The 13,530-nt window shown below is 41.3% G+C and overlaps 1 protein-coding gene across 1 annotated transcript in view; it reads right to left on the bottom strand.

Annotated features, from left to right (window-relative positions):
- Itga8 (integrin subunit alpha 8) overlaps positions 1 to 13,530 on the bottom strand; it is a 175,347-nt gene that overhangs the window by 81,261 nt on the left and 80,556 nt on the right. Inside the window, 2 exon segments of the mRNA XM_028870532.2 lie at positions 451 to 558; positions 3,222 to 3,267. Of these exon segments, the coding sequence (XP_028726365.1) occupies positions 451 to 558; positions 3,222 to 3,267 (154 nt within the window).

Consider the following 13,530-nt stretch of genomic DNA (forward strand, 5'->3'; position numbering starts at 1 on the left):
GTTTGTTTATTTTAAAAAAGAGAGACACGATAGCTTTTGAAAGTGGCATCCACAATATATGCAAAAGTTAGAGTCAAGATATTTTGGTGTGTTTTGGGTTTGGTTAACATTTAGTGTGCCAAGAAGTTTGTTTAACTGGGAATTTCCCAAGTATTTTGGTCTTTTTAAATCTAAGAGCCTGTAGGTTAGAGTACTGGCCTTTGTCTAAGCCCACAGTCAGAGCTCAGCATCACATCAGCATTCTTCTGTAAATACTGGGTCTCTGCTGCTCAGTCTTGGTCCATAGTCCAGAAACCTGAACATACTCTTGAAGATTTTTCTATATATTCAGTATGCATGACCTCAGGCCCTACCTCAGACTTTCTACACCCAAATCTTTATTTTTTAAGTAAATAAGATCTAGGTGATTTGACCCCATGTTAGAATGTGTGTATTACTGGGCTAACTTACCAGGCTACAGGTGTCGGGAATTCCGGAATCTGGCAAGTTTTATTTTCAAGGTTGATAATCATCGGGTGCAGCAGGAGCTGGGCATCCACTGTTACAACTGGCCTTGCTCTGTCGGGAGAAAGCCGGAGCATGAGTGGAACTCATGAATCATGGAGGGGATCTTCCCATGATTAAAGGAACTCTTCTTCTAGAGGTCATTGTCAGCATATCCAGCCTTGCACAATGAATTCTACTCTTGGCATGGACAAGTGGGCACCACACTCAAAGGATCCCCTCGAACCCATCTGAGAGCAGAGAGCTCTGAACAAAGGATGTTGGAGGCCTATCAAACACATTACACCCATTTACCTGATTTCTTTATGGAGTAAACTCACTATATTGTGATAATACAGTGTGATTATAACAGCTCCATGATTTTCTGGGAGCCCTATGTCCATATTTGAGGAGACATATATTTTATTTAAAGATTTATTTTATTTATATTTATATATATGTATGCATGCTGGTGACTATGGAATCCAGAAAGGGCATCAGATGTTCTGGAGCTGGAATTTTAGGTAGTGGTGAACCATCCTATGTGGAATATGGAAACCAAACTTGGGTCTTCTGCAGGGACAGCAAGCTCTCTTAACTATTAAGCTACCTCTCCAATCCCAAGACACATCTACTCACAATAAGTACTTGAGGCTTTTGAATTTTGTTGGCTCATTGATAATTTTTCAACTTGACTGGTAATTTGCTAGCTAAGCTTTGCAGATTTAAGAACACACGAAAGTGGGTTTATAGAATAATTCTGTACTTCACCCCCAAGAAGTGGTTCTTAATCCTGTCTGCACAATGTAATTACTCAAGGAACTTTCAAACAAACACTATGCCCAGACATCATCATGGGTCAATGGAACTAGAACGACTGGGGTAAGGCCCAGGATTGGAATTTTAAACACATTCTCAGGCAATTCTAATAGTCGTATTTGAGGCGAGGAATGAATGTGAAGGCCATCCTAGATAGGATAACAAGACAAGAGAGTAGTAAAACATAGAGCAGGAAAGTGGAGCAGCTTTTGAAGCTTCATTATAAGAGACACTAGCTGGGAGCCAAAGTTTCCAGAATTAAGTGTACACTGATGCTATGCTGAATAGGTTTCTTCTCGACAGACAGAGGGAGGGTCATGTCTAGGGGCCAAATGCTGTGCAAACAGTTTCATGATAACAACAACATGGGGGCCACTGGGATTTTTTTTTTACAAGCCTCTTGATGTTATCTGTACTGTATTATTTTATTTTCAAAATTGTATTATCTCCAGTTCTGGGGGTGGGCGATCTGATGATAAAATGGTATTAGGCAGGCAAGAGATTTGCTGTGGCAATCACCTTTGAGAAGAAAGGGGAGTGAGTGGAGGAAGTTGGGGGTGATAATCCCCTTAAGGATGAGGAAGATTCTGGCACGGACATTGGAGCGTACTTGGGCAGAATCGCCTGTGACAGAATTGTCCCCAAGGACCAATACGCATTTATGCTCTTGTGCCAGCAATAGGCTGGAGCAGATCGTGGAACATATGAGATTAGCACAGAGCTGTGGTGGATTTGGAGTGTGGCAGACAGAGCAGGGTTCTTGGTCATGTAAATTTGTGGCCATAAGAAGCTTAAGCCTCACGCTTCAGAGGTGCTGGGAGTTTCAGCTCTCTGATTCTCTGTATCCTAAATGAGAAGAGCTGGCACAAACCAGTCCCTGATGCATTTATATTGGGGTTGAGGAAGAAAAGCTGGTTTGAGGAAAGCTAACCTTAGGGTCTGTCTGGGAGTTAGCCACCTTAGCATCACATGCCTAGGACACCTGCACATGCCTGTCTGTATGCATGCATTCGCATATGACTTTGTCTTGAAATCCTGACCCAGTTCATTGGATTCATATTAAACATTTTAAGAAAGCTCAACTACCTAACCAGCTATTACTCAGCATAATTTGCATTCAGATTCTCACTGAAATTTTTGGACACAAGTACTTTTTTAAGTCCAGTTTATAGATGAGAACCAGAGGCTTAGAAGGCTATAGAACAGTGATTTTCAACCTGTGGGTCACGACTCCCTGGGTAAACCTCTATCTCTAACCATTCATAACAGTAGCAAAATTACAGTTATGAAGTAGCAACAAAAATAATTTTATGGTTAGGAAGTCACCCCAACATGAGCAACCGTATTAAAGAGTCACAGCACTAGGAAGGTTGAAAATCACTGCTACAGGAGTTTTCCCTGAAATTACAGAACAGTTGGTGTGTGAAAGGGTCAGGTTCTGATCCCAGGTCTGTTGCATTAATGCTGCAGAGGGCTTCTTTCTGGAGGGGATGACTCCTGGTATGTTCTATTCCCCAACTTTCTTGTCCACACTTGGATGTAAGAGTGAGAGTAAACAGCCACATTCTCCCTGCCACAATTCTGTCCTACGTGTATGGACACAGATGATTCCCAAAACATAGATAGTCCAAGTTCAGATCCATCTAAAACCTGGGTCATTTTCTGATTTGATGAGTTTAATACCTTATTTAATGTCAGTTATATTAGTAGGAGCTGGAGGTCTGCTCATAAAGTAAGAGAATAAAAATACGTAGAAATGAGAGAAAGGTGAAAAACACACCCAGAATTTTAAAAAGACATAGGAGCATTCTCCAGAATTAACAGGTGAGATAGGTCTTTGGAGTCTCAAAGGCAAGACTACCCACATGAGGAAAATGTATTTAAAGCAGGAGAATATTTGCGTACCAGCAACCACATACCTGTAGACAGCCACTTTCCCTTTTCCAAATGCTCCTACAAGTAAATCTTAAAAAAAAAAAATCAAAATCAAAATACATGCGTAAGTTTTTAGAACTAATCGACCTGATAAGCATTTCTAATCCCCAAACCCCAGATTAGAAATGCCCTCTCAACCTGAAATTTTTTGGGCACCAACATGATGCTATGAGTGGAAAATTCCACACAGTTTTATGCACAAAACTATTAAAATTTTTTTTTATAAAGTTAGCATCAGGCTGTGTGTCTAAGGTATGTAAAAAATGTAAATGCATTTTGTGTTTCTGCTTGGGTCCAATCTCTAAGATTGCTCACTATGTACATGCAAATATTTCACAACCAGAAAATAAAATAAGCAGAGTCTTAAAGAATTCTCTGGTCCTGAATGTTTCTAGGAAGGGCAGTTCAGCCTTATCTGCACCAAGCTCAAAGTCTGAAGCAGCACATAGGATGCCCCAGGGTTCCGACTGCACAGTGAGAGCCATAAAAACGGAAGAAGAATTCACACTGCCCTCAAGACAATTTGGAAGAGTGTGGGGCTTCGGTGCAATGACAGTATGGCACAGGAATGAGCGGCTTTCAAACACCTTCTGTTTCAGACATGCTTGCAAACTCACCATGGTATCATTTTCCCCATTCTCTAGATTCACGGCAGATGACCCAGGAAAAGGCAAAGGGAACAAGGACCAGCTGAGAACTGACTGTAAACCTGATCTATTATGTGTGCTGTCTTAGTTCTCCCATTCCAAGGCCAACCCTGGGGAGCAAAGCTCACTGCCTGCAAAGTAGCACATTTTGAGTGTCATCCTGAGACCATCACCCCTTCTTGCCAGAGAGTGCAGTTAATAAGTATTCTTTTGGTGAAGCAGCCCATACCATATGAAATAACTGAAATATTATCCCGATGATCTTAAGTAACAACAGTAACAGTAAATAGCACACAGACAAAGCCAATATTTTAATACATTTTTTACCAATTTCTAAAAATTCTTTGACTTCTAAGAAGAAATTTGAAAGTTAACCGGCAGTAAACTTACAGAGACATACACTGAATATTAAGATGACTACATTATAAACTTATTGACATTCACATGACCAGGTCAGAGGTAGATCTGAGTGAGAGCAATAGTAAAATCTTGGACTCCTTGAGGGGACAAACTATCTCAGTGCTTTGCCCGGGAGGTAAAGTCTGTCTCCATCTAATTTATAGTGGTAATTTTTGGTGGAAAGACACAAAATTAGAAATGGCACTGGGTACATCTACAGAATGCACAGAGAATGGACTTGGGAGGAACAAGAGCTGTAGAACGACACATATACAGTTCAGACTATAATTGGTTAATTCTAGTGAAAGAGAAGGATAAGTCGGGGGTGAGGAATCGTCTTGCGGAGCCCTGTGGGGGGTGATAGAGGAATTAGATTGGTGCAAGGGGATTTCACAGCAAAAGACTCAGTGCCACGCTGTCTTGTTGGTCATCTTTCTGTCTGGTTCTTTCTCTCAGGTTTACCCCTGAGAACAGCATTAGACACTTAGGGCTGGGAGCTGGAATTGAGCAATAGACATACAGCTTCCCTGTCCAAGTGGAGTCACTTGGAGGGGTGTCCCTCCCTGTGCCCTGGATGTCACCAGCCAGAGAAAGCCATAGCTGCCTACAGTGGCATCCAGATTTGTAACTCTCCTCTTGGCATCCATCCCTTCTGAGTTTTCCTTCATCCTTTCCATATCAATATTTTCCAGGCTAATTCCTCCTATACACAATTTGTTTTCTAATTCTTGGCTTAATGTCTGCTTGGAGAAAACTCAGTCTAAGATACAACAATTTTCATTACATATTTTCTCCTTAAGAAATGGACACAAACATCTCTAAGATCAAAACCTCAGACAAACCCTTTCTGTTTTGGAAATACAGAGTCTGGAATAGGAGACTCGGGATTTGACTCTGAGGCACTGTGCATACTATTGTTTGAGAAAGCCAAACACAAGCCATCTAAAGAGAGCTGTGTCTATGGAATTAAAGAAACCACTGAAAAGGGGGCTGCAGCTTAGCCAGCTTCTGCCTCAAATCACTGAAGCAGGATGCCTATGTTCCTAAGTCTTCCAGTTCTAAAAATTATCTCAATGACGTATATTAGAATTTCACCTTCTCTGACTATTTACACATGTATTCTTCGTTGCACGTGCCCCCTAGGGGATATTAGTGCATTTTTTTTTACCATCACCGGAACATGAACTCTTCTATCTGTGTACTCCTGGGCTCCAAATCTGAGATGAGTATAACAAGGGTAGCCTCACTTGAATCTGCATCTGTTGCCATGACAGCAGATGGACAGCACTTTTACCCAAACTGATTCAAGAGGAATTGTGGGCTTTGTTTTTGGCACCAAGTAAAGAGAAATTATATCCAAATATTGGACCTTGTATTAAAAGAGATGAATTTTAAAATTTTATTTGGAGGGTCTCAATGGGTAAGAGTCCTTGCTCTACAGGCATGAGGACCTGAGCTTGAACCCCCAGCACATGTTAAAAGCCAGGCATTATTCTGCATATTTATAACCCCAGAATTGGAGGGTAGAGACAGGTGGACCCCAAGAACTCAGTGACCTATCAGCTTACACTTTGGTGAGAAGGCTGTAAGATGCAGTAGAGGAAGACACCCAGTGTCCTTTTCTGGCCTTTTCATGGTCATGTATGAGTATGGCCATCCATACACACACATGTATCTCTCTCTCTCTCTCTCTCTCTCTCTCTCTCTCTCTCTCTCTCTCTCTCTCTCACACACACACACACACACACACACACACACACACATCATTATAACACACACACACACACACACTTACAAGGGGTGATTATCTGATAAAAACTGAAAGGACATGAGATTATAAACCCTTACAGGGCAGGAGTCTTTGAGTTTGCATAGTCAAAGGCTTCATGCAATAGTGTGGGTTAAAATAAACAAAAAGGGAAAGAAACCTTTGCTTCTGTGGAATTGGGCATAGAACCAGATACAAAGTCAAGGCCCACAACTTCCTGCTAACTAAGAGACAAAGTGTGACTATGATCATGTTCTAAGGGTGAGCAGCATGAAGACCTGCATCAGTTCATGGGAACCAGAGGGGGATTCTGCTGGATGAAGTGTGCGCATGTGCACACACCCTCCCAAATCTAGACTGTGAAAAGAGGCTCCGTCACAGTCAGATTGTCATTAGAGCGAAGAATCCCAGAGACTAACTCCTACCATGACAAAGAAGAGGATCATCCCTTTAGGCACTGTAATTCCTCTGCTTCAGGGAGGGAATTTTCCAGCTCTGGAAAAATAAAACTAATAGGCAAAATAGGCCCCAATTTTCTTCATAAGAATGTAGCCACAGTTATTTGAAGGCCAAGAAAACAGTTATCTACCACAAAAGTATGCTTGTCTGATGAGACCCCCAAAATATTATGGGGTATATGCCTACTGGAAAGGCCAAGAGCATTTATGCTCAGGATCTCAAGTTGGGCAGATCCCTTTAAGGAAGGAGAATTGATTTGCTGGTTACATTTCTAACTAATCTGTCTTTCTAAAAGCTGGGACGGGTTTTGATAAGCACCATGCGGATTCTCCCTTTTTCTCTCTGCTTCTCTCTATATATTGCATAGATATAGGATGGATACTCGTGTGTGCATCCACTTACGTATCTATATATCCTTTCTGTACACAGAAATAAATGTTTGTGTGTATATGCATATTTGTGTATGTATATATGCATCCACAAATATGTACGCACACCCAGAAATAATACTTTTTAAGTACTTCTACGCATCCCTGATTAGGTGGGAGTCAGTTTTAGTTTTCCACCACATTGTTCTCAGGAGTCTAACTTTTATTCTCAAGCTTCAATGCAAGCACCTTTCCCCACTGAACCATCTCACCAGCACCTTTGTTTAGGCATTGAAATGATAGTCTGGAGACAAAGTCATTTTGCGGCTGACCTGTGGGTCCATAACTGGATACACTTTCCCCCCACTCCCTCACTTTCCGATCACAGGTCTTCTACTATGAGCCCATGCTCACTTCCTCCCGTTACTAAATGTCTCAAAGGCAAATCTGAAAACAAGCAAATGAAAAATGTTGCCCTTCTCCACATGAACACATTGGCTGTTTTTGCTTTGTTTTGTCTTTCTGGAAGAAATAACTGGCAACTCAAATCGTCTCTTTCCACTCAATCAGAAAATGTTCTCTGTGTGCCTCAGGCCTTTGTCATGGCCTCACTGGAGTGGAGTTTGTTTTCCTCTGGATGGAAGGATGGACAGGACACTCTTAAGGAAACACAAAGGGGACTTAGCACAGATGCAGGATCCTAAAAGGTGAAGTCAGCAGAGCTGTGCTCTGCCTATGTCTTTGTTATTTTTAAAGAAGGAGGAAGCGCTCAGCTTTCCAAAGGAGTGCTGGGCTGCAGGCTGACTTCACTCACAAGGAAGGGAATCTCAGAGCTGCAACTTTGTACCAGCTTGGCTTCATTTGGAGTGCCATGCCTGAGGTTTCGGTCAGGTGGGGAGCATGCAGTAAGAAAGACGGGAGACTTCTCAGGGACAAAGAGAGGCGACAATGTCCTTCTAAACCTTCATCCAGGGTCATTTCCATGGGAAGTCCCTGTCACCCATACACCAAGACTCTGTAAGTTCAGGCAGCCTTTCTCACCTGTAACCTCCCTTCTGGAACCTTTTTCTTGTCCCATCATCCTGAGAAACACACAAATCTGAAGTCAGCTACAACAAAGGCCATCAAAGCATTCCTTTTTTATTTTGGAACCCAAAAAGGTTTACTGGGACCTGGGAGTTGGTTCAGTGGACAAAGTGTTTGCTGTGTGAGCAAGAGAATCCAAGTTCAGATTCTGAGGAGATGGTTCCTGAGGGCTGCTGGTTAGGCAGGCCAGCTGTATGTCCGTACTCTAGGTTCAATGAGAGACTGTCTTAAACACTAAGGTGGAACATGATAGAAGGAAACACACACGTCCATCTCTGACTGCCAGACATGTATGTGTGCACATATGCACACACACACACACACACACACACACACACACACACACACACACACAGAGGATTTACTAATTTCAGGTACTTTTGGACAACAATGGGTGCTGTAATAACATCCAAAGAAACCCGGAGAGAGGGTGTTCAGAAGAGCATGGGCACCTGCTTCATATCCCAGCACACACATGAAAAGCCAGTTATGACTTTTTTTTTAAACCCCAGCACCTAGACTAGCTGAAATGACAAGCTTCTGGTTTAGTGAGATACCCTGTCCCAAAGCAATAAAGCAGAGAGCAATAACAGGATTCCTGATGTCCCACACTGGCCTCGAATGGGCACACCTCCTCCATACAATTAATAAAAAATGAATGCCCAAAGATAGCAAATATGGAAAGGTAGGAGCTGCAGGAAAAAGGTTAACACAACTCAGAAGGGGGCACCTTAAATATTGAGAAAATGAAGAGTTCATGCAGGAATTCTGAAACTATAATTTTAGCAAATATACCTGAGCATGTTTGAAAGAATGAAAGAAGCAGAGAAATATTGCTACCATGTTGTCGGCCTGATCAAAGGTTAATATTTTTCAATGTTTACCAGAGTACTTGGCACTTAGTAAAAAAAAAATAAATATTAGTGGTTATTGTTTATGCCTAATCTGTAACAAACTCATACAGGTTGATAAAACCATGAACACACTCTTAAAAAATTATAAGGGGGGATTCACATAAAACATTTATTGCCGATAAATACGTAGGAAGATGTTTAACTTCATTAGTCATCAAAGTATTACAAATAAAGGGAACAACAAGATATTGTTTTTAGCCTTTTAAATTGAAAGGATGAAAGATTAGCCCTGGGCGGGACTAGTGTAAGGCCACAAGTTCATGTGCCTGGTTTATGAGAGGGTAAAGTGATGTAATTTTCTTGGAAGGTAGTTTTTTTGTTGGCTTTTGATATAAGTTCTCATATAGCCCAGGCTAGCCTTGAACTTGATATATAGACAAGGATGACCTTGAATTCCAGATCCTTCCACCTCCAGCTCCCAAGTGCTGGGATTATAGGTATGCAACAACACCTTTTTATCACACAGCCCACAGCTGGATTGTCTGACTTTGCTAAGGGACTCCAGAGTTGTTTCCAAGTTTGGAAAGTCACAGTAAAGAGGTATATATAGGTGGTTATATATGTATAGAATTGCTCATTTACATATAGGGCAATTTTGATTTGCACGTGGTCTCTCCTTGAATTTTTCCTAAATCCTTTGAAGCCCTGTTTGAAATGCAGTGTTGTCTGTCAAGTGGAAATGTGCTTGATGGAAGGTGAAGAACTAGGAGTTCCAAATTCTGTTTTACTTTGCCACTGACTTCTGCTGACTTGTCCAATGACCTGGGACAAGTCTCCACTCACTAACATGTCTCTGATGGAGCCTTTGAAGGGCATAAAAAGAGAAAGTAAAGTGCATAGGAGAATTTGTTGGGCTTAGATGAATGCTATTCTGTGTTCTCATGTCTAATCCAAGCCTTTCCTATTTCATATTGTAGCCTTTCTTATGCAGAGGTCTCTCTCTCTCTCTCTCTCTCTCTCTCTCTCTCTCTCTCTCTCTCTCTGTGTGTGTGTGTGTGTGTGTGTGTGTGTGTGTGTGTGTCTCTGTGTGTTCTTGGCTTTTCAAGTCTGTACATGGATATTGGGCCTCTGTGACATGACCTACTGACTCTTGATCCCTATTTTGGGATTGTTGTTGCTGTTCCTCATAGACTCCGTTCCAGGACCTGTTCATCACTGTCCCATTTCTGCTAGGCTTCTTCCTAAAGAATGTAAAGACCAGCAAAGGCAGTTAAGTAAAATCTGGGGACTTTACTTAAATTTCTGGGGACCCATCATAATCTGTTCCTCTGTACACAGTGAGGCTACTAAGAGAGATCACAGGACTGGACACCTGTTATAGAATGCTGGGGTTAAAGATGGGAGTGTGTAAGTCTGGAAATAGAGAAATTGGTGTTTGGGGTAGCAGAAAAACAGCTCATGTCTGTGGGAAGCCAGCATTAGAGTCTCCTTAAGTTTGGCAAATGTGCTTCATTTAAAAATAGACAGAGGCTGCCTTTCTTGCTATTTTATCACAACATGCAAAATATGACTGAGGGGAAGCTTATGAGTTGAGAAAGAAATGCTCGAGAAAAAAAAATGCATGATTTTTATCCCAGAAAGCAATAATGCTAACAATCTGTCTGAAATGCTTCCAAATGAACTCTGAAGAAAAACATTTATGAGCTTGAATGTGGTATTAGGTTGCGGCATTGTAATTTACAAAGGGTTTATTTTCCCTTTAAAAAAATCCCACAAAAAATCAGAGCAGAATATCAAACAGTGAGTGTGCCTTATGAAAATAGTTTTCTACATGTTATTAGCATCCTGTGGTTGCGAGGGCCACCCCTCCCCCACGTTCTGCTTTCGTTGTTACTGTACTGATCATTTCTCTTGGTCCTTGTCACGGGCCACACTGATGCACGGTGTATGTGTACTGTCCAGGCAGCTGCCAAAAGTCCCGGAGAAAAGTTTGCTTCTTCAGGACTGGGATCCTTTTTCAGCCTATAGGAAATCAGTTTCCAGTCCCCAGAAAAGCCACAAGCTCCCAAGACACCCATATCCAGCCTGAGAGAAAACTTCTATGATTAGAACATTATGGGGTTTTATATGCTTTTTTTTAAAAGGCAAAGAGCAGACTCCTTTATTCAATAATGGGGAAGGCCTTATATACCCTCCTGCCAGCACCCAAGCTGTGTCCAAATCTGGTGGCATTGTGTGGTCACCCTTCATTGGCTGGGTATGATCAGGAACCCTGACAGTGATCAGGAACTCTGACAGCACAATTTTCATCTAAGGCTTGGCCAGATCCAGCCTTTCTGTTGTTCATTCTCTCTCCTGAAAACACCTCTTAGTGCTACTGGGTTTTAGATAATGAGCCCTAACATCATAGGAAAACATCAATAAATTATGTAAGATGACTATCATATGGAAAAAGTTCCAGTAACAATGCAAACAGAAAGGGCTCAAGAGGACTTTCCTGGTAATTTTTTAAATGGACCATTTTGTGGCTAGGGCTTAGCTGAGCAAAGTGCTTGCCACACAAAGATGAGCATCCAATTCCCAGCACCAATGTACAAGTCCAAGGTGATAATGTGTACTAACCAGCCCAGCTGAATCAGTTAAGTCTCAAAAAATAAATGAAAATGATTGAACAAGACATCAGCATCAAACTCTAGCCTCCACATATGTGTATGAGTACACACACACACACACACACAAATGGACCTTCTCATAGGAAACTTTAGACACTGATTTTTTTCAGCCATTATTTTAGGACACAGGACTAAGTCTGAAGCAGAGAGCTCAGACCTCAGCCTTGAAGTTGAACACCATCCTGCCACCTCCTCTTGCCTGGAAGAGTTGAGAAATAGGAATAATTGACTAGTCACAATAATTTTAGAGTTTTCAAGTTGCCTCCAGAACAATCTTGAATGATGAGGGTTGGTCTGGTTAACTTTTTTATGGTTAGATAAGCCAAGGTCAATACATGCCAAGGCTGTAAATCTGTTCCATGCTAGTGAAGAAGGAAGAACATGGGCTCCTGGCTTTCAGATGTGGTACTCTTTACACTATCTGGTGTGATGGTTAATCTCAATCTTGAATTTGGACTGAGAAGTAGCTAGCTGATTAGTAAAGCACACTTGTGTGTGTGTGTCTGTGAGGTCATTTCTACAGATGATTAGACTCTGGGGTTTTGATCCTATCAATTTTAATCCACTGATAGATTCAAAATTTGAACAGAAATTGCGAAGTCGCACTGTGGAAGGTCAAGCCTGGTTGGAGGAAGAAGAGCCCTGGAGGCTTTAGATCCAAAGAATCCCTGGTAGTGTGGGGGCTGCATCTTCCCATGGCTCTTCCTGTCACTGTCCCACTCTGCTTCCTACCTGCTCTGGTGTAAGCTGCTTTTCCATCTTCCACCATGATGTACCGAAACTACATGATGTACAAAAATGATTATATCCAACTTTAAGTTATTTTGTATTTTGTCATAGATGTTAAAAATCTAACACAACTCTTCAGCAGCTTGAACAGCTTTGGTCTAGTTGAGATACAGCTGGGAGCAAAGGCCAAAGCTGCCAAGAACAAACTCCCACTTGAAGTGGAACCCCAGGAAAGGAGTGCTGATGTTCATTTTCATTAACTCTGCTTATAGTCCCATGCTCATTCTACACAGAGATAAAATGACTTACTAAGTTTCAGTGGAGTTAAAAGCCAGTGGTGAGTTAAAGAAGGATAGGGACAATGGTTCATAGGCAAAGACATGTGCCTGTGAAGTAGTTGGTATATTGATTCATGTATTTATATAATTCATTCAAACAGTCATTCACTTATTCACCTAATCTCTGCCTGTGTTTTTTTGTATCAGCTAATAGTTTTGAGCACCAAGACTCCAAAGTAACTAAAACCATACATATTTATCCCTTGGTTATAAGAAGGATATTTATCAATTAATCACGCACTGGAGTAGCTTCCATCTGAAATGTGTGTTTCTAGCAGGTTTCAACAGTCAGGGAGGGCTTCATGAGGAAGTGACATTTGACCTGAGTTTCTAAGTGGAAAGAGAAAATATGGACCATGTTCTGGCTAGGGTGTGCCAAGAGTTTGAAACAGAAGGGATGCAAAAAAAGAAAGACACTAAAATAGTATTCATTTGCATATTAATAAATTTAAATCACTTATAGAAAGAATAAACAATCAGAGGGAAGATCTAATGTAAGATCCTAAGCACAGTCATGTTTAGGCTTTGTCTAGGTCTTCCACATGCGCAACTCTTACTTCAGAGGAGCTGAACAAGGCATCAGGATTTTACTGGTTAGTCTTTACAAGCAAGGTCAAGTGGAAGTAATATCCTGTTTTATTCACTGATACCATGGCTTTCAGAGAAGCCAGTATACACTATGGGTATTTAGAAGGAAATTAGTTCAAATTTAAACTGACAGATAGCACCTTGTATATAAATGTAATAGCCATAACCGTTTGAGGTGGGAAATGCTACAGTTTTACTGCTTTCAAGTTGGATATTGTTTAAATATGCTATAGACTTTGGAATGAATTATTTACCAAGTACTTATGGAAGTTTTAGCTTAGACCAAGACTTGGGTGGGAGGAAGTTATGGTTAGTTTTAAGACTAGTGATATATCTTTGAATGGAAGGCACACTGTTTCAACATGGCTGCCCTCTCAGGAGCAAA

The sequence above is a fragment of the Peromyscus leucopus genome, chromosome 5, assembly GCF_004664715.2.
Source record: "Peromyscus leucopus breed LL Stock chromosome 5, UCI_PerLeu_2.1, whole genome shotgun sequence".
In the NCBI taxonomy this organism is placed as follows: Eukaryota; Metazoa; Chordata; class Mammalia; order Rodentia; family Cricetidae; genus Peromyscus; species Peromyscus leucopus.